The sequence below is a fragment of the Lampetra fluviatilis genome, chromosome 10 (genome assembly GCF_964198595.1).
Source record: "Lampetra fluviatilis chromosome 10, kcLamFluv1.1, whole genome shotgun sequence".
NCBI lineage: Eukaryota > Metazoa > Chordata > Hyperoartia > Petromyzontiformes > Petromyzontidae > Lampetra > Lampetra fluviatilis.
In genome coordinates, this window is record NC_136284.1 from 6,328,793 (window position 1) to 6,350,282 (window position 21,490).

General features: G+C 51.4%; 1 protein-coding gene across 1 annotated transcript; it reads right to left on the bottom strand.

Annotated features, from left to right (window-relative positions):
- Positions 1-1,162: 1,162 nt before the first annotated feature.
- On the bottom strand, positions 1,163-20,574 carry LOC144934490 (tumor necrosis factor receptor superfamily member 16-like). The gene is made up of 6 exons (XM_078860305.1): positions 20,054-20,574; positions 13,391-13,526; positions 11,483-11,842; positions 3,136-3,478; positions 2,156-2,289; positions 1,163-1,815 (listed from the first exon to the last, which is right to left on the bottom strand). The coding sequence occupies exons 1-6, from the start codon at positions 20,153-20,155 to the stop codon at positions 1,454-1,456; spliced, it is 1,437 nt and encodes a 478-aa protein (XP_078716431.1). The 5' UTR covers positions 20,156-20,574; the 3' UTR covers positions 1,163-1,453.
- Positions 20,575-21,490: the final 916 nt, after the last annotated feature.

Sequence of the window (21,490 nt, forward strand, 5' to 3'; positions counted from 1 at the left end):
GCAACGATTTAACGCGAGGGGATGGGGGGGGGCAGAAGCAGGGGGTGACACATGGAGCTGGACAACGGACAGAAAAATGTGAAAGTTTTCTAAACTACAGTATTTGCCTTCTCAGTTACTGTTACTCATTTTAGAATATTACCGTTAATATAGTGTGGACCTCTATGGCAGATCTGCGCGTAATCTCTCACATGCCTCGCTTTCAAACTCCGTTCAGATGCGTGCTTCCACAGCGCCGCCGTGAATGGCCATCGTTTGATGTGCACGAAAAAAATCCCATCCTGCAGCTGCATTCAGACGAGGCCAAGGCAGCCTGGTTCCTCTTAACTTTGCGAGGAATGTTTCGTGAAACGATTCGTTGGTGGTGACATCCAGTGCAGGGCAGCGGCGTTGCGTAGCATTCCAGTCGGGCCCAACATGTGTCTCAAGTCCGCTGTCATGCGCAGTGCAGTCCCGTTGCATTAGACAGACGCCACGGCAGGATTAAAAAAAAACTATTAAAAGCACACATTATCACGAGAGGCAAACATGTGCGCATAATCTAACATTAATGTGCCGTGTATGGAGGGAGTCTCAAGCCACCCCTATTAAAGAAGGCGTTCATCAATTCTAACAGTCGATTGAGGCCGCCTCTCCCCTGCTTGCACTCTGATTGAGGAAAGGAGAGGTGTGAGTCCTGTTGTGGAGGACTGGCGATTGGAGAGATCAACACTTTCCGCTAAATCCAAGACCCGGCAGAGAAAAGCAACACGATCATCCTTCATGGTGACGGGAGCTCTGCCACTAATGATTCCTGCCAATGTGACGGTGTTGCGGCAACTGTAGAAAATTTGTCACCAAACAACCACATGTACCACTGCCTAATTAGTGGGCGTGGGGTGGCGAGAAATTGCATGTGTCATTTATTTTATCAAATTTTTTTTCCCTCCAGAAAATTGTGAGTAGGCTAAATACTCACAAGTAGGATACATATTGACTTGAGCCAAACCGCATGGCAAATATTCTCTTGCTGGCTGCTGACTTGCAAAGCTGAGTGTACTTCCCATGTGATAAATCAAGGTCCATGCACTTCTGTAATTAGAAACGTCATCTTTGCTGTCCTGCCAGCATGATGAACAAAAACACTAACTGCGGGTTTTTGCTTTCAGTGCAGGGGCATATCTATTAAGTGTGCTGGTGGTGCCAATGAACCAGGTCCTATGGGCATAAGGGGCCCAGCCACTCGGCTTCGAAGAGGTGGGAAGATTGGACAGGGGCCTCCAAATTATTTCATCTAGTCAGCCAAGCTTGGCCTGAAAAATAAAATAAAAATAAAGAAAACAACATTACAACGTTATTTAGAAACGTAATTTTTAAAAAAATCACCTTCCTCTCCTCCCTTTTAACGTGGTCTGTAAAATACAACCGTGGGCTCACGCTAATCACGAGCTGAAACACCGCTCCCGGACGCCGCTCACACCACGGACATCGCCGTGGTCTCCTGGCGCAAGCGGGCGATGACGTCCCCGCGCTGCAGCCGGCCCAGCGCGTCGACGAGCGTGTCCTGCGTGGAGCCCGGGAGCGCCGCCCATGCCGCCAGGAGGGCTCGCGCGGGCCGCTCCTCCCCGGCCAGTGCCTCCGTCTCGTCGGCGTCGTAGCCGAGCGCCGCCGCCAACTCCCGCCAGCCGCCGCCGCCACCCTCCTCGTCGGCAGAAAGCAGCTCCTCCACCTCGTCGCGCGTGCACGCCGGCAGCGCCGCATAGCTCCACTTGCCGGCCTCGCCCGCGCGCCCTCTCTCTCCGCCGCCGCCGCCGCCATCGCCGCCGCCGCCGCCACCTGTAGAAGCCATGAGCAGTGGCGTCAGCTCATTGTTTCATTGCGGCGAGCGACTGCAGCTGTGGCAGTTGCTGTGTGGGGTTGTGGTTCACAGCCAGCCAGCCAGGAGCAGCAGACGGAAGCCAAGGTGCTGCATCGGAATTTGTGTTGCTAAAATGTACGGATATTTCTGCGCAGGCGGAGCAAGTGCAAGTTTGGACCATGGGTCGCAGCGGCCCAGGGATCACGCTACAAAGAAGGGGGGAAATGATTGTTGGCATGGGCTCGAGCGGTGCGAGCGGTGCGAGTGGTGCAGCGTGACCCGCCACGTGGTTGTGTGATCTCCGTGTGGCTCGAGTACCGGAGGCGGGGGGCGGCTGCGCGCCGTGCGTGTCCACGAACACGCCGCTGTCCTGGTGCTGCTTCTCGCCGTCGGCGGCCGCGCTGTACTCGCCGCGCGCCTTGCTGCCTTGAACATTCTTACAGCTGTGCCACCTTCGCGCACACACGCACGCACGCCCACACGCAGGCACCAAGACAACGAGACGGATCCACCAGTTAAATTCGTAAACTCTCAGTGCAATCAGCGAGCACCCGTTGAAGCTGGCATGGCACATAAAGGAGTGGGGGGGGGGGGAGAGCCACGCTCGGTCACCTTTGTTTCCCCAGTGATGATGTTTATGCATTTAAATGACAATGAAATCCATCTTATCCATATTCCTAACAAATTATGCTCCTAAACCATCCCCTGCTCCCATCGAATTGAGCCATGGAAATGCTTCTTATCTGCGAGAAAATGATTTGCATTATCAGCACTTATCTGTTGTTGATGAGTCAACTGGAAGTTTCTTCCCTGAAGCATTAAAATAACCCTTTCATTCGAGTATTTGTGCAGATAATAGGAGTGGTGAAAATTAATCATATTATCTGTGTTTATCAATGCTTTACTGCACAGGAATAAAGTCAAATCTTGCATGGATGAACGTGAATTATAGGATCTGCACATCTTATCAGATAGGATGCACTTCACAGCACTTTTTTTGCACAAAGTGGGAGTTTAGACAACGCTACCGACTCCTCAAGGGGAAAGTTTATAAACAATCCTTGAAATTTTTTTTTAAATATCAATTGACATTTTTCCAAGTGTTACTCACATGGTCAACTATACAGTGTCATGAATAAATACTTGGAAACTGCTCCTAAATCCGCATCATATCCCAGGAAGTCGCTCGATCTGCCGCTGGTCACTGGCAAAAATCAATTGCGAGGGTGGGAAAATACCCAAAAAGTTGCTCAATCTGGGGACAAAATCGCTCAGCTGGCAACACCGGCTGCCCTCACCGCTTGAAGATGACGTAGGCAACCAGCCCCACGACAACCGCCGCCATGATGGAGCAGTAGACGGGGATGATGTCGCGGGACTGCCCGCCCAGTGGTTCCTGGCTGCTGGCCGGTGTGCCGTGCGTGCTGTTGGCCACGCCGAAGAGGCCCCCTTCCTCCTCGCGCTCCGTCTCCCTCACGCGCGGCCCCGGGGGGGGCCCCGCGGCCCACGCCGTCCCAGCGCCGCCGCCGCCGCCGCCATCAACATCCCACTCGGGGAGGTCGAGCTCGTCCGGCTCGGGCCCGCGGGGGGACATCGTGCCGCGACCTTTCGGCAGCAGGTCCGGAATGCCGGGGTTCTTGTCTGGGGAGCGGGGACACATTCGCCGCGAGTGGGGTGAATGAATGTCATGGGATCGCTTTTAATTGATGTAATGCGATGTTTTTCTTTTTCCGAAACCGATTAATTAACGTTTAAATAAAAAAATATAGCGCACATTGTAAAGCCACAACAATGGGCTCTATAGTGAGGGTGACCAGAAGTTTCAATATGTATTTGTGCAATGCTAGACATATATTCAAGTGCAAGGTAGTGAATGATGTTGTAATCATATGCATTAAAATTACGTGTTGTAATATATGAACGTGTAGCGATCCACTGCTGAACGAAGGCCTTCCCATGTCGTGTTGTACACTGGGGTTGTTTGATCATCATTCACCACGTTGGTAAGTACCAGTTCAGGAAAAGAGTACCCAGGACCGGTTCAGATGAGGCTCGTCACTTGTGTTAACCATGGCCAGGAATAATACTCAGGTTGTGAGCTTGGTGTAATATAACGGCGAAGAATCGTGCATTTTCATATTTTGAAAAGAACATTTTTGCACTCTGTATACAACAACATCATTACACAAGCTTAACATTAAACTTTCAAATGCGTGCAATGGGCGTAACATATTTTAGAAGGAGCACAAAACGGCAACTGCGGACGTAATGTAGCAATCATGGCAAAGTGCTGTTGTTCTCGACAAATTGCTGAAGCACGTGTTTGTGTTTGGGGGTTGCTATGCTGTTAAGCGGCACGCCGCGAGGGCATGCTCACTTTTAATATTCTACTCCGAAAGCCGGGCAGCTTCAGCTCGCACAGTTTTGAACGCACGCACGCACACGCTCACTCACGCATGCGCACGCACGCACATTAGGAATGCAAGAACTCTCGGTGTGCATCTGTTGCGGTGGCCACGCTCTCCACAAGACATCTGCGTGTGACTCGCGCAGACACAAAGGTCTCAGCCACCAGTTGTGCCACGAGGGAACGGCGCAAGGGTCCGGTGTCACCTCGGGGTGTGGGAACGAAACACTTTCAGGGGCAGCTCTCTGCGGCAGGCCAGACTTAATAAGAGCTGCAAGGGCAGCATTATCGGCGGATGCATTAATAACTGCCGTCAGAGGCCCCCATTTTCATGGTAATCAGCCTCTATTACGCCATTTGTTTACATGAAGCGCTTGAGAACTTATTGAGCGCTCCATTCACTGCCGGCGTGTAGGGGCCGGGGACAATGGGCGTCGCACTAAATCCTTTGACGGCCCGTGTGGAGTAATCCCGTAATGAAACGCGGCACCCAGTGCCGTGGCCCTGCCATGCCTCCCCCTCCGTCATTTTCTCCCTCCAACCGCTGCGCGTAAGGCAGTGTTCCCAGCAAAAAAGGAACTCGCGCACGCAATATAAACTGGCGAGCATTCACTCCGATGTTTCGCCGGAGCTTTATGTTTCAGTTGCAAACGAAGCTATGATTTTTTTTTCTCCATGAATGCTGGCGGATCGTCGGCGCAACATCGCCGCTACCAAAAAAAAAAGGATAATCGCGAGAGGGCACCGAAAATAAATGAGCAAAAGCCCCTGGGTACGTTTTGAAAGGGCAATGGAAAGCGATGTCGCCGGTGCGAATGCGCGACTTATGGTTGCTTGAAAAGACGTCCAGTGATAGATGTCAAACCTGCGTTAGGATTAGTCATTGACAGGAACATTTTGGTCAATAATGAGAACAATGCACTGAGCACTTCGCCACCAGAGGCTGATGGTGGGCATGGTCCCACTGTCGCTCGAAGGCCCAAAGGGCCCCCGGGGATGAGAAAGAGAGAATCAGTTGCCCACCTCCGGCACGTTGGAAACGGCGGCGTGCGACTCGCCGCTCCCAACTACGATCACCCCGAGGGCAAGACCCCCCCCCTCACCGGACCAGTCATCTCACAGTGGGTCCCTGTCGCCGTCCCCAGAATGTGAAGAATGTGGTTCACTCGAGTCCGACTAAATGTCTCAGGCTGCACGTTTTTATGTTTTAGAGTCGATCGACGGAATTATCTTCCCCGCAAATCCATGCCAGCTGCGTGCTCGCCCGGTCTGGAGCTCCACGTGCAGAGTCGTGAGGCAATTTTAATGGATGTCTGTGATTTTTTATACATATATAAAATTTAACTCGAATGTATCCGCGTGTTTCACGTATACATGTAGAGGAGTCGCTCCCTTGGAACACATTTTCCCACCGAGGACGGCTGGACACCCACGCTGCAGCCAAACTCACCGTGACCGATCTAATGGCATTGCCGGGACAACGGGCCCAGGCACGTTCCTCACGGGAGCTCTGCCCCTCTCCCCGACCCCACGTCTCCTGCCGGCCGGGGACCCGGGGAGGGACGTCCACAATGGGGTGAGACGTGCCACGGCAGGCCAACCCCGGTGCCTTTATGTGCGTGCGAGTGTGCGCGGGTGTGTGCATGTATATGAGTGTGTGTTGGTGCGTGTAAGTGCACATGCACTTATTCAGGCTGCGCAAGTGTGAGAGTCGTGTGTGCACGTGGACAAAGGGGCGAACGAGCGTGCATGAGCGCGCTCGTGATTGGGGTAGGGTCTGCGCGTCGTGGGTGGGAGTAGATCAGGCAGACTTCGATGTCTGCTCCGCAAGCTCGGCTCTACGTTTAGAGAGAGCACATCCGCATCGAGCCACTCCGGTGCTCTCCCCGCCCGCCTCATCTTGCCTTGACAAAAGAGCGAAGGGAGTACCAACGTCCCCCCCCCATCCAACGCAAGTTCGCGGGGGGCTCTCGTGGTGGCGAAGCCTTGGGTGAAAATTGAGCGCACGTTGCCTTGCGCCGCAGCGCACTCATCGGTCTTCACCGAGCGGATGCTGAGCAACTCTCGCCGGTATTTTAAGTCGAACTCTGATGCAGATTTGCTCGAGTGTGCATATCACGTGTAAGCCAAACTTGCGTTTGGCCCTCATACAGGGGTGCTCTCGATCACTTGTGTTTCCTAAACCAAATCTGGCCACGGCTGGGCAAGTCGTGCTCCTGCTGCTCCTGCTGCTGCTGCAGAGCAGATTTGAGCGAATTGGCCACGGCGGTGGTGGTGTGAGCGCTAATTGAATTAAGGGCGACTGGGCCTGTCACACTGCTCGGCTCTGATAAGACACACTAACCCAGTTATGCTGGCATGTGGGTGTGTGCGTGCGTATGTTCCTGTGTGTGTGTGAGGAGTGGTGGCGCAGTGGTTAGTGCACTGTGCTACGAACCAGGCACTGATCCGAGTTCGATTCCCGCTCACGACCAATAACAGTGGCAAATATCTGAATCAGTCCTGGGTGTCCCCTAGGTCGACTCAGCCTTCAATGAGTACCTGGTGCGGTGTGTAAACATCAGCACTCGGGAGACAAAATCGGCCGGCCGTGCTCCTGGCCACCCCACCCCCTCGTGTGCCGTGCTGGCCTTCATGCAAGTGTGTGTTCCCATGCATGTGTGTGTGTAAGTTCCCATGCGTGTGTGTGTGTTCCCATGCATGTGTGTGTGTGTGCGTGTTCCCATGCATGTGTGTGCGTTCCCATGCGTGTGTGTGTGTGTTCCCATGCATGTGTGTGTGTGTGCGTGTTCCCATGCATGTGTGTGTGTGTGTTCCCATGCATGTGTGTGTGTGTTCCCATGCATGTGTGTGTGTTCCCATGCATGTGTGTGTGTGTTCCCATGTGTGTGTTCCCATGCATGTGTGTGTTCCCATGCATGTGTGTGTTCCCATGCATGTGTGTGTTCCCATGCATGTGTGTGTTCCCATGCATGTGTGTGTGTGTGTTCCCATGCATGTGTGTGTGCGTTCCCATGCGTGTGTGTGTGTGTGTGTTCCCATGCATGTGTGTGTGTTCCCATGCATGTGTGTGTGTGTTCCCATGCATGTGTGTGTGTGTGTTCCCATGCATGTGTGTGTGCGTTCCCATGCGTGTGTGTGTGTGTTCCCATGCATGTGTGTGTGTGTGTTCCCATGTGTGTGTGTGTGTGTTCCCATGCATGTGTGTGTGTGTGTTCCCATGTGTGTGTGTGTGTGTTCCCATGCGTGTGTGTGTTCCCATGCATGTGTGTGTGTGTGTGTTCCCATGTGTGTGTGTGTGTGTGTTCCCATGCATGTGTGTGTGTGTGTTCCCATGTGTGTGTGTGTGTGTTCCCATGCGTGTGTGTGTGTGTTCCCATGCATGTGTGTGTGTTCCCATGCATGTGTGTGTGTGTGTTCCCATGTGTGTGTGTGTGTGTTCCCATGCATGTGTGTGTGTGTGTTCCCATGCATGTGTGTGTGTGTGTTCCCATGCATGTGTGTGTGTGTGTGTTCTCATGCGTGTGTGTGTGTGTTGCCATGCATGTGTGTGTGTGTTCTCATGCGTGTGTGTGTGTGTTGCCATGCATGTGTGTGTGTGTTGCCATGCGTGTGTGTGTGTGTTGCCATGCATGTGTGTGTGTGTGTTTTCCCATCAAAATGAAAACAGAACCTTCTGTGCGGAAACATTCTAGCCGAGTGGATTGGACCAAAGCTGGCTTATTTCTAACGCATCAAGGATGCAGGTTCGAATTCCCATCAGATATGTACTTTCTATAACCTCCCCCTCGGCTACAGGGTCTCTCCGCTGAGTGACACCAGTGATCTCTAACCCATTCAATGGTTAACACGAATATACGATAGATGTTTCTGTTTAAAAAAGTACGTTTTCCTAAACCTGTGGTCTAGAAAATTACGGAAACATCTCACACCATTCCATAACAATGCAAACTGTTTACCCAGGAGAGCTTCGCCGGGGAGTCTCAAGACTTTTTTTCAAGAGCGTCCTGCATTGCTGATGTTTCACCAGCTCCCTTGAATGAGTGTTTTGGCTTCATGCGGTTGGGAAGTGAAGAAAACGGATAAACTCTGCACTCCCGTGCCCTGGGCAAACGCAGCCCCACGCCCACGACACCTGACAAGCCGTGGTGGTGGTGGTCACACAAAGCTCAAGCCTGTTTAGCTTCTGATATCAGGGCATAATCAGGGCAATTTGGTCAACGATATCATATGTGTTTTGTTTAACATTTGCCGGTATGGTGACCGTCACTTAATCCGTAATGTCTTCTCTGCACGTGGGGTATTGCAGTGCAACGTCGTGGTGATGCCAAGCGTTGAATGTTCCTGCCCAAAAGCACGCGCCATGGTAGAGCATCCTGCCAACGATATGTTTTTTTTAATGCATACTTCAGCGTTTGAATGTTTTTTTTCTTCCCATTCTTAGGCATGCCTCTGATATTATATAACACGGTAAACATTGTCGATGTGTTAATCTTCACGTGACATTTGTCATTTTATTTCACGTATATATGAAATTTGAAATCATTTTGTCGACGTGACTTTCTGGGAAGCTTTTTGACTGCCCTCACATGTATGAATAAGTAAGTAGAGAGACATTTTAGCTCATCACTTTTGATGCACTTGTGCTCCCTTCGGTATTCATCTTGCCCATCGTTTCCATTCACAAACAACAACAACAAGGACCAACGTAACCGGCTATCCCTGATTACTAATGCTCCATGCATTATTGAATCCAAGATGAGCCCGCCGGACTGCGGCGCTCCGGCAAAGAAAGATCAATAGACACTTCTTTTTTTGAGGCTGGAAAAAAATGGGGGGGTAGCTTTCGTCCTCTGTCCTTCTGTAATTTTTAAAAGGGGGTCATCCCCCACCCCCCCCCTTCCGACAGTTCGCTTCAATTAGGAGCCAGCACACAGTGTCAGGTCGGGCTGCCGGGACGGATTGACAAAAGGCATTACGGCCGCCAGCACCTGATCACACGAGTCCCTGGGCACCAGCGAAACCCGATCGCGCCGGGGAATAAAGGCGCCGGCGGGAGGGTGGCAGCTGGGACGGACAGCGGGGCCCACGCCTCGCCCTGCGTCCACGGGATCGCCCGTCTCCCCCGCGCCGCACAAGTCAATACCGTATTCATGACCATGCTGCGGACACCGTGCAGTGTTGCGGAGCTGTGTGCCACAAGTGCAGGCTAAAATCCTTACAAAGCGTGCGTTTAAATGTCACACCTTCACGACGTGGATGAATGTTACACGTATTTTGCACTTTAAAACATTCATGAAGTGGCCTTTTGAATGCTTAATGAATAAGAGAAGCGTAGAAGCAGAGTGGAGGTACATTTAGAGCCACTTTTTCAGGGCCACTTTGTTCTTTCGCGGCTGGTGAGGGGAGGAGATTGGGCGGCACTCCGAGTATTCGGGTCTCGCGTGAAGTGCGCAGGGCGGCGGACACAGAAAGGTCGCTTCCTAAGGTCACGGGGGTTAAGGAGAACAAGTGGTCATAGAGCAGAGGGCATTACTAACCTGGGTCATGTGGGCTTCGTTTTCAGTAGGGACCTCGAGGTCGGTAACATTATGCGTCGGTGCTAAGTGAATGATCTTGAAGCATGTGTGTGCATGTGTGTGAGTGTGTGCTGGGGGAGCGGTAGTGTAGTGGTTCGCACGCTGTGCTACGAACCTGGTGACCCGAGTTCGATTCCTGCTCATGGGCAACACCAGTTACGGTGATCGGATATAGTCATGGGCCTGCCCTAGGTTGACTCAGCCTTAAATGAGTACCTGGTGCGATGTGTAAACATCGCCACTTAGGAGACAAAGGCAGCCGGGGATAGTGCTGGCGACCTATCCCCTTGCGTGTCATGCCGGCCGTCATAGGTGCTCGCTAATTACACTTTCCCCAGTCTGTTAAGGCTATGTGAGGGATATGTTTCTTTGTTAGACCAAGTGTGGGATCCTTAGTCATATTCGTGTGTGTACGGATCTTTATAAATTCTCAGTTTTGTACGTTTTATTTTATGTTCAGCGCTGTTGAGATGCCTTGAGCGATTAATTAGTTGTCTTTTAAATGCCTAAATTATACATCGGTTGTGAAGCTTTTTAAAGAAACAATATAGACAAGCATTATTTAAATAAACGTATTGATATGAAAATTTTAAAAATCGTAATGTGCACAAGTAACATTACATCCCTTTTATTTACCCAAGAAAGCCTCACTGGGTCACAAGATGCATTGTCAGGAGGGTACCGCTAGATTGCAATGTTTGTCCATTTCCATTCATGGGGGAGAAGGCCAGAGTCCCCGGAGAAGCACACAAACAAGAAGGTAACATTTTAAACTCTGCAGGGAATCCATCCATTGGTGTGCTGCTGCCTCGCAGCCAAAGCCTACAACATCTGTTATCCTCAAGCAGTCACCAATCCAAATATTGACCCCGGCTCAATGCTGCTTAGCTTCCGAGATCCAATAAGATCTGGTGTTTTCAAGGTGAATTGGTCATAGGTATAGAAACCGTTTATTTAAGACAATTGACTGACTTCAAAGACACACGCGCACGCGCGCCCGCACACGCACGGGCAGACGAAGCCAGTCTCTCAAAGAGTCTATTTTCATGCCATGCCCAGATGATTCTGCAGCAAACACACTGAGCGAGCACGCCACACGCAGTGAAATAGACCATAACCGTCGTCTGCACAGCTCCGTAAGGAGGTGGTTATTATTAAATCCTTGTTAGCTGCAAAGCAACTGTTCCAGGTTGTGGTTTCTACTGGTCTGAGTGGTTAAAGCAAAACAAGAAAGGAAAGCCCACCCTTTGTGTATAAATAGACAATGGCCCTTTTGTACGTACCTAGTTGATTCTCTGGAGCTCGCCGTTTAATGTGTTTGTTCCATACCCGCATGGACACACACATAGGTGGGAAAAGTGTGCAGGGGCGCCAACGTCGCGTTACATAAAGGTGGATTCATTTATTTTTAAAGGTGTAAATAATGCGTTAATGTGCGATGTTAAGCAAAGGCTCTGGCAGCAGCCCGCTGGGTCTAGAGAACACTACATTCACATAGCGATTGATCGAAAAAACGAATAAGCGAACCTCTTGAATAAGAACCCCAAAAGGTCGCTAGACCTAGAGACAATCTCGACGACTTACCAACGCTGACGGCACGGGACGGGTAGGGTCGACAGCACGAGGGTGGATGGGGGCCGTGCAGAGGAGAGGACTCACCGAAGCAGATGGTGTCGGCGCTCGGCGTGCACTCCTTGAGCTCCACCTGGTCGTCAGAGCAGCTGGCGCACGGCATGCACGGCTCGGCGTTGCTGCTCCACTCCGAGTAGAACCCCGGCGGGCAAAGCTCGCAGGTGGCGTCGCCGTCCGGCGAGCACTGCGACACGACGCCCGTACCCGGTGGGCACAGGCGGCAGGGCACGCACGCGCCGTCGGTGTCGCGCGCGTACAGCCCGTCGTCGCACTCGCACACCGTGTCGTCGGCCTCCGTGCAGGGCGAACGCACGCGCGTGCCCCCGGGGCACACGCGGCACGGCAGGCAGCGCTCCGTGTGGCTCCACGACGACGAGAAGGTCAGGCCTGCACGGGCAAGGGCGGAGGCGGTGGCAGCAGCGATGGTTGGATAGTTGCTAGGTCAGACTAAGAAGAAAACTTTTTATTTTATTTTTGCAGGTGAGGTCCAGTGAGCTATGTAGTTGCGACTGGTGTTTTATGTCGGCTGGCCGTTGTTTGATTGTTAGGTTCATTGCTTGTACATAAAAACTCATCTGTGTATACGTGGTGAAACTGGAGAGCCCTCACCCTCATGCGTTGGGGAGAAAATAAAAAACTAAACTATTTTTATTACGCCAGGTAAGTCCCATACAGCTCTTTTTCACAAGCAACCTGGCCACAAATGATGGCTCAACGAAGTGGCTTATCATCACGTGGTAATTTATAGCAGGCAAATACTCTGAATGCATGGCGATTATACATGTGGAGGGGAAAACCAGAGGACCTAGAAAAAAGATCAACGCGACCACGGGCATAACATGCAAACTCCAAGTATACAGGTGTCAGGTTTGGGATCGAACCCACGACCTCCTGTATACCAAGCGAGGTAGTTAACATCTCGCGATGGTTTAAACCTCATTATCCTCATGATCATCAAAACCATCATCATCAGTAGCAATGATCTAGTTCACAGCTGGAAGGACTAACCCAGACCGTGACGTGCCAATTCAGGGAATTGTTGTGATTCATGGCCGCTATTCGATTTAAGACATGGTCAGCATTCATCTCGTTTTTATTATTTCTCGTTTGTACAGTTTTGTTTACCCCATTGCCATAAACACAAGCAAATCCATCATCATTGGCATTGATCTATCCGCTCTTGGATGAAGGCTTTCCCAAGCGATCGCACCTCTCACTGTCTCCACCATCGGTAATCATCTCGTCTAGCGACAAATCCTCCACAGGCCAACTTGCCGGTCAATGCGATGTCTCTAATTTGCGTATAAGGTCTCTAAACCACCTGCACAGTTTGTATTAAGAGTCAAAGTGCCTTCCCGATCGAATGAGCAATTGTGCGACATTTACCTCCATCTGTAGCGCTAAGGCCACGATGAACGAGGGAGAAAGGAAGGGCAATCATCACTCAATGCTCGTGCGTGTCCATCTCAGTCAACTATCTTTTGGATCACTCTGTACATCTGTATGTATGTTGAACTTCTTTCACACCGCACGTAGTAAACCATGCTCATCGCAGGTGCGGGGGAAGGACAACAACTAAACATAAAAAGCAATTCTAAATATTTGCAATCTATATTTAAAAGTGCAGTGGCTTCTTAATATCAGAAGGAAGAGCATTTCAGTCAGGCGCAAAAGCGCATCTGAAAGCGCGCGATACTTTGACCATCTTTGTTCGATGGCTCGCCAAAAGCTGTCGCTGCGAGGATGACCGGAGTTTGCGTGATAGTTTATGCTCCTTGACGAGATCGGCAAGGTATTGTGGTTCATTTGTGGCAAGCACTTTGCGTGTATTGAGTGCGACCTTATGACGCATTCAGAGAATTGCAGAGTTGCCCGGTGTGTGGTGCACGTGTGTGTGCATCTCCCGCATCCTCTGTGCCGCGTGCAGTCACTCACTGTCGTGGCAGGGCTCGCACTGCGTGTTGTTGCGTCCACGGCACCTCTCGGCCATGCCCCAGCCTGGCCCGCACTCCTGGCAGCAGCGGCCGTCGCCCGTGAACTCATTGCTAGGGCACGTGGGCGCCCCGATCACCTGTCGCGGGACACACAGAGACGGGCGCTGAGGTTTTTGAGACGCGGCGCCAGGTTGGGTCACGGAGGACGTGGAGATGCGGAGTCCACGGAGTTGTGCCGGCACTCGATCAGAGACACGGAGCCACGCTTACAGAAAGAGACACCCGGAGGCACAAAGTCGCTGCTGAGACTCGGAGACGCCTGGAGACACATAACGAAGCTGGGACTCGGAGATGTGAAGACGCAGAGTCACGCTGAGCCTCGTAGACCAGTAGGGGACATGCGGCAATGCTCAGACGAAGAAGCACATGGAGACACGGAGCAACGTCAAGCGTAGAGACACTTTTACAACCCAAATTTAATCTAGTGCTGGAAGGGCCCGTGACGGTGAAATGTTGCTCGTTGCTTGTGAAATGTCTGTTACGGTTGAGCTCCATTTGTAATCTCATCCCCCTGTGCGATAGCAGAAGCACCTGGAAACCCCACACAGACTTCACGCACAATGGTCACTCGTCACACACTTGAGGACGCGTCCATCATTTCAGCGTGTCCCTCTCCCAACCCCCACCCCCGACTGCCACGTAGAGCGAGAAGCGAGCGGGGGGGGGCGGGGGGGGTTACAGCGTTTACACAGCCTGGTCCGCTCGTGAATTTTAAAGAGCCCTCCCCGCACAGCACGGGCAATAGAAGTCCATTGTGCTGGCACGGAGGAGCAAATAAACGCATCTCGATGCAGGCGGCAACGCGTCCTGCCCCCGCTCGCAAGACGAGGCCCCCCACCCCATCACCCCGTCGACTGAGTGACAACGCCAGAGCACAAGGGGGCATTGACAAGACCCGCGCGCCTGGCGCGCATCGTGCGAGGCGCGGATGAAATAACAACAAGAACGCTTTGAGAATGAGACGCAGCAATTAAACAGATTGCATCAGCCCGACACATGTGTGATAATAGTAGCCCGTCAATGTACTGTTGTGCAACATTGCAATAACGATTTCAAATGATAATTATGATTATGATTGACAGCCCTTTGTCAATCCACTGGTGGGTGAAGGCCTTCCCACGCCATGGCGGTTATGAGAGGCTGTTTGACCATACTTCACCACGCCGATCAGTCCCTGGACCAGTTTAAATATCACTCACCACTGGCATTAGCCGTGGCCAGGAACTTAATTCAAATGAATAGTTTTTTTTGTGAAGTGTGCTAACCGCTAAGCCACTACTCCACCTGGTGTGGAGCATTGTGGGTAAATTAATTGTGTTTTATCCACTAGGCTTTTCTGAATAAAATCTGTTCATTTAATTAGCCTTCATATAGATAAACAGATGGCCTTTATAACCAGGCAAGAGCCCGTTGAGACCAGCAGAAGTGTTTTTTTCTGGAGACACATCTGCTTGACCTTATGATATGCTTAATGCATGAGGAGTGACTGTATTGAATGTTGCATACGATGCATATGGCCACGTTTTAAGAAAGGTGAATTAAAAAAAACACATAGTTCATATCTATCAGATACAGTGTGTACCTAGGCAGCATGTCCTGCACAGTAAAACATATATTTGAAGCTCAGTTAGCTTCAAATGTCACAGCACTTACGTCTGTATCAAGCCATATGGGAGGCACAGTATGACTGTCTTTTTTTTCTCATGAACAAATGTTTTAACTCACGAGGGACAACCCAGGAGATGGAGCCCGCCCATGGGTGTGAATCTACAAGATAATCGCTGTCTCGTCTGTTGCGTCGTATCTGCCAAAAGTCAGAGCATAAAGTGAAAGGGATGGAGTTTGTGGAGTGCAGCGTGAAGGGTCCAATCTCTGTGGGTCAGATTCGAGGTGAGTTGCCAGTTGCAAAAAAAAAAACCTCAGTAATTATTGTTCGTATTTCCTAATACTGTACTAGTAATTACGAGAAATATGATACAGTGCTGCATTCACTGTTAAATAGTTTAATTCAAGGTCTCTGTGGGTGTGGTTAGGGTCAGAATAGGGTTCTGGAGAGGGGTCTAGTTAGGGGTCAGGTAAAGGTTTGTATAGTGGTCAGTCTGCGGGTAAGGATAAGGGTCTGGAAAAGGTCTGGTTATAAGTCAAATTATAAGGGTCAGATCATTGGTCTAGGTATGGGTCTTGTTCAGAGGTGTAGTCTCGATATGGGTGAGGATAGGGGTCTAGGAAATGGGTTATGATATCGGTGTGGTTGGGGTCAGATTAGTGGTCATGTTAGGAGTCAAATCATGGGTTAGAATCAGTGAATACGTAAGGTCTGGTTATAGGTAAGGTTGGAGGTTAGAACAGGTTTTTTTTTTAAACTCGTGTTTTTCATTACGGGTTCGGTCAGCAGCTTGCATAAGGGTCAGATTATTGTTCAGGCTTCGGGGCAAGGAAAGGGACCACGTTATGGGCCGTGTGCTTGGGGTCCAGATAATGGCTAAATGTTGCGAGTCTACAGGGGGCGCGGGGGTGGGGTCCAGTGCTGGGGTCCGCATAGGGTCAGGGACCGTAGCAGAGGGGACTGGGGTGGAGGTGTGGTGAGGACGCGTGAGCGTGAGTGGCGCGGGCTGCTCTCTCGGCCTCCGCCGACCGACCACGCTGGGACCGGCGGCTGCCTCCCTCCTCTCCGTCTGCTCCGGGAGTTCTCGCGGAATGAGCTGCGCTCCGAAAGAGCCGCATGCCACTGCCGCCGCCGCAGCGAGACGCGGCGCGCTCATTAAACTTAACGACTGCACAAGAAGGAGCTCTCGTGTAGCTTCAACCCCCCCTCCCCTCCCCCGTCCGTGCAGACACCCCTGGCATGCGTTTAGCTGAATTAAAATGTTCCTAACCCCCCCCACCCCCCACCTTTTAAAGGCGAGCCCGAAAGCTCGTTAAAGTCACCACCGATGGTTGAACACAAAGCGGGCCAATGTGCCCTGCGGCTCTTTGCCGTGCGGTTTGCCGAGTCTCGGACGGGGTGGTGGTGGTGGTGGTGGGCGACTGCGCAAGTCACGGTCAACTTCGTCTCCACCGTATCACTCAAACGACTTATCAGTCAAAAGGGTTCTTCGACATCATCATCAGCCATGGTCAGTCCACTGCTGGCTCGAGGAGGCCTCACCAAGCCGATGTTAATAATCCACCTACAGCGCTCCGTGCACACGAGCCGATTTCAACGCTCCATCTCTGCGATGAGCGTCCCTATCGGAGTCGCTCCCTTCCTTGGTTGTGCGAGAAAGAGCACAGCACGGATCTAGATCTTATACATCGACGTGTGTGCTGGAGCGCCTTCGTACGGAGAGTGAGAATAGCGGTACGACAGTGGTGGTTGGTAGCTTTTTATCGGTACCTGAGGAGACAAGGGTTGATGGATCACGTACTGATTTGTGAAACTCCCAAATCCCGCTGGTGTGGCAGATAGACACGATATGGCAGTACGGGTTCGTCATCCCATCTGTGTGGACCTTTGAGTGTTATCCCCTCATATCCGTGATGGGTTTTTTCCGGGTTATTCTATTTTTACTCTATTTTTCCTCCCACACGGAGGCCAACACTCCTTACTTCAAATAAGTGAATTATATGGATAAACATGGCGTTACTCTATACGTATACGGTATACAGTATATAGAGTTCACGACTTTATCGAGCTGAGAGTTAAATCCACATCTGCCCTGCCTCCCTTCCCGGTTACCAAGCCGCATTGACCAGCGGTGATGCAGTCAAGGCAAACAAACATCTTCCCATGGGCATAGACACGGCTCGGGGAGGCCTTCATCCAGCAGCGGATTGACAAAGGGGTGTAAATTATGAGAATTATAGTCCCTACGGGGTGGTCTGAGGTCAAAAACACGAAATGGCGCGGCTTAGCAAACTATTGTTTTGTTATCTGTTTCAGCATTTTCAGCGTCACCGCCAACGGGGTGAAGATTTCGGTTTGTCTCGAACGTGGCAGCCAAACTCGGGAAAAAACAAAAAAAACGGACACAACCCAGGCAGGAAGAGAGAAGGGGTCAATAAAAAACACAAACATCGCTGGGATGAGGAAGAATGAGAATGAGGAGGAGGGACACCTCTGCCACATGTGGCAGGAAGCAGGATGGAAGTGGCGACAGCGCGTTAAATGCCTTCGCGCCTTGGGAGACTCGGCCCAGACAGGCAGACAGACACCCATCGTCCAGCTCCAGCTCACGCTGCTGTGTGGTCGGGGACTCCAAAGCACAGGGCCGACGCAGGGGGGGGGGTGAGAGGTGTGGGGGTCGGGAGGCGCTGGGGAGGGGTGGAGGGAGCGGGTGCGGAGCGGTGCAACACGGAGTTGGAAGAGGGGGGAGGAGGGTTGGCACTTTGCTCGAGTCGCCGCGGGGACTGTGGCTTTGATTTGGCCGGTATGCGCATTTCAAAAGGCCCGTGGTCACATCGGCTGCTGAGCGAAATGGGGTTCCCGGACAGACACTTTTGATTATTTTCGACATCCGCCGAGATGACGCTTGGCCACAGAGACGTTTCGGTGGCCCTTTCATGCGCTCTGGGCCAAACAGTCACCCTGATAATTACAGCCCAGTGCTGGGGCTTTTTTTCTTTCTATATTGCACCGACAAAGTTACACCCACAGCTCTTACCCCACTCTCCCATCATCCCAAACTCCCTACCCCCAACAGAGCCTTTTCGCCCTTCAATCTAAAGGGCCCTGCACTAACCACGAATTCCCAAGCCAAACACAGTCGTACACACACACGCAAACACAGTCGTACACACACACGCGAACACAGTCGTACACACACACACACGCAAACACAGTCGTACACACACACACACACGCGAACACAGAAGACAAAGATCCCAAGTGTGCCTTACACGAACCGTTGGGGTTATGAAAGCCAGCAACGGTGCACGAGGAAGGAGGGTGCCGTGCACTGCACCAAGTACTAATTTAATGCTGAGTCGACCTAGGGGAGGGCCACGAGCAGTTTATGTATCACTTTCCACCCACCAGGTACTGTAAATTGATTGAATTACTGCACGCAAAGGTTTACATAGAGCAGTGGATAGATCATGGCTGATAATGTAATTTTCGGAAGTGGCCAAAAAGGACAGCCTCAACGTGCTGTACTACAATTTAACAATTACAAAGGACGTTCAGTATATGAGTTTCTATTATCTATGAAGCTAACGTCCAAACAATGGACACTTTCGAAATGTAGCGCTTGACTCGTAGATTTTTTGTTATTTCAAAGCGACGTTTCTGACCATGACCGTGTGGGCAGCCGACGCAACAATAAGTGTGGTGTTGGTGGTCTATGGCATTCACGGAGGCCCTCCTGTCTGTTGTGCACGCTCCCGTCGCCGATATGGATATATCATGTGTTCAATCCTTTGTCACTCCACTGCTAGATGAAGGCCGTTTCGCGCGTAGAATTTTTTTCAAAGACGTCGGTGCGGTTTGGGAAACGGGAAAGGGGGGTCCAAATGGACTAAGTTCAGATGTCACTCGCCACTAATGTTAGCCGTGGAATCAAACGTGCCTTCATAGCGCAGTGTGCTAACTATATGTTATTATATTATACTGTGTAGAGACCTATAACTTATCACGAGAAAAGGGAACAGTTGACGCCGTACAATGGCCATGTGAACCACATTACACGAACGAGGATTGCAATCAGTAGGACTCAAAAATAAACTAAAAGCGGTATTTGATTTTAACAACGATTGCGACTCCCTTGTACGTTCATGGAATCATGGGGATGTGAACAAAGTTCAGATGGGCAATGCCACGCGCATCAGGACACTTAATGGGCGAAGTAGAACCAGGAGCAGAATGTTCAACAAAGTTCCTTCTTCTGGAGAGAAAAAAAAATCCCCGGACATAATCCGCGCGCTTCAATTACCGAAGCCCCTATTATTATGCCACGAAACTTTACATTCCGTGGCAAGCGAAGTCACTGATGACAGAGATACCGAGCCTGCATTTAAAAAAAATCCCACTCTAACCGATGACCAAAGCACACGGAATGTATGTACCATATTTCGTCAGAAGTCAGAAGCTAAGCAGGGATGTTGAGCCTGGCTAGAACTTGGAGGGGGGGACCAATCGTGCACGCGGACAAGCGGTCGTAGGCTTGCGGGTGGCTACGCTGTGGGCAGCAGAGGGCAGTGCAGCCAAATCAAATGTTGCGTTCTACTTCTGTGCTGTTGCGTCGTGCGGTACTCTACAGTACCCGCTTGTCTACTTTCACCGACCCTCAACTGACCAGCGTGGTGAAGTATGCCGTCCACAGACAGCGTGCGGGAGGCCCTCATCCAGCAGTGGATTGACAAAAGAGCTGTACGTGCCCGTTGCACACGAGGGCCCAGCCAGACCAGCGAGAGCCCAAACATCGTCGATCCAAAGCATGCGCGCATACTTAATGCCCCGTTACCATCATCATTACGAATGCCTGGGGTATGTGGCGTAATGTGGCCACGAAACGACACGCACGGCGAAGCCGCGCTTTCTTACGCGGAGTTCGATCGTCAAACATGCGCGTACAAACTTGAAACGTGAAGCACAGCACCCACGATCAACAACAGCCCCGGCGCTTACCGGGGTCCCGAGTCGCAGCAGTAGCAGCAGGAACAAGACGCTGCCGCTGGCGACGGCTGTGGTGGTTGCAGCTGCTGCTGCTGCTGCAAGCCCCTGCTTCATTGTGGCAACTCAGTGTGGCTCCAGCCGACTTGCGTGATGCAGGAGCCGAAGAAGCCTCTCCTGCTCCACTCCCACTCAACTGTGTCCTCAGCTGACCAGGTGCACGCGGGCACAGCGATGGACTGCAGCAGATAATGGCACAGCGATGGTCGTGAGAGGGTGGTGGTGGTGGTGCACGGGGCGATGATGATGATGAAGCCTCTACAGCGGGCAGCGATGAAGAGAGGTAGGATGAGCAGGAGGAGCAAGGTGGTGACTGCGAGTAGTGAGTGTGGACGGAGCGCTGTGAGTTGCGCTACGAGGAGGAGGAGGATGAGGAGGAGGGGGAGGTGCCGCAGGCTGTGTGAGGATTGCGCGGCGCGCCTCGAGATGCGGGCAGCTCCCGGAGTCTCTGCTGCGAGCTCCGAGTCGCGCTCCTACAAATCCCTCGCGCCTCTCGCCGCTGATTGGCTCGAAGCCACGGCCCGCAAGCCCATTGGCTGTTTTTTTTTGGGTTGTTATTCATGCTTGTGGGGTTTTTTTTCTACTTCTGAATTCTTCATGAGTATGGCTTTGTGTCGTCATCATCAACATGACATCATCATCCGCCACGGTTAATCCTCTGCTGGATGAATGCTGCAATAATACACTTAGCAATAATACACTTAGCACCTGCGCACGAAATTTTCTAATCGCTCCATCTCATCTGTAGACGTCCTCTTTGACGCGTGACATTCCTTGGCTGCCTCTCCGTTATCAATATTATTCTTGGACCATCGTCCACCATCCCTTAGAGCCGTGACGTGTCCTGCCCTGGCCCACTCACTTTTCTGAATAGTTTTGATGACAGCATTATGAGCTGAGTATATGCTCTCCAACCCATGTGTTCACTTTACTGTCGTTCAATTTACTGTAATTCTAAACACGTATCTTTCCATACTTGTTTGCACATTTTTCAGTTTTTGTTCTAATTAAGTTTCGGCAATGACCGTTTTCTTTCGAATAGCAACTCGTAAGTTCTCTGTCGAGGACTCCATGTCCGATAGCCACGTGACAACATGGAAGCGAGCTGAATGGTTTGTCTTCAACGCCTTCGTTGAGTATCAACCGAGGTTCACAAAGGTTAACAATGCGGTCGGCGGACTGCTCAGGCTTTCCACGGGCTTTCTCACTGAAGAGCAACAGCAACAATAATTAGAAGGCCAATTACATCAGCGAGACCTGCGCGTCCCTGAGTGTCAGTAATCACGGTGACGGGGCCACGCGAGCCGTCCTGACAATGACGCTAATGCATTGCACGGGGCAGCATCATCGACAACATCAATAAGCGTGATCGCATCGGGACGGGCCATTAAC

Excerpts from the sequence above, each read along its gene's own strand:
- LOC144934490 (XM_078860305.1), bottom strand. The coding sequence starts at position 20,155 with ATGAAGCAGGGGCTTGCAGCAGCAGCAGCAGCTGCAACCACCACAGCC. Across the intron at positions 13,527-20,053 it reads TGCTGCGACTCGGGACCCCG|GTGATCGGGGCGCCCACGTG; the intron begins GTAAGCGCCGGG and ends GTCCCGCGACAG. Across the intron at positions 2,290-3,135 it reads GCCTACGTCATCTTCAAGCG|GTGGCACAGCTGTAAGAATG; the intron begins GTGAGGGCAGCC and ends GTGTGCGCGAAG.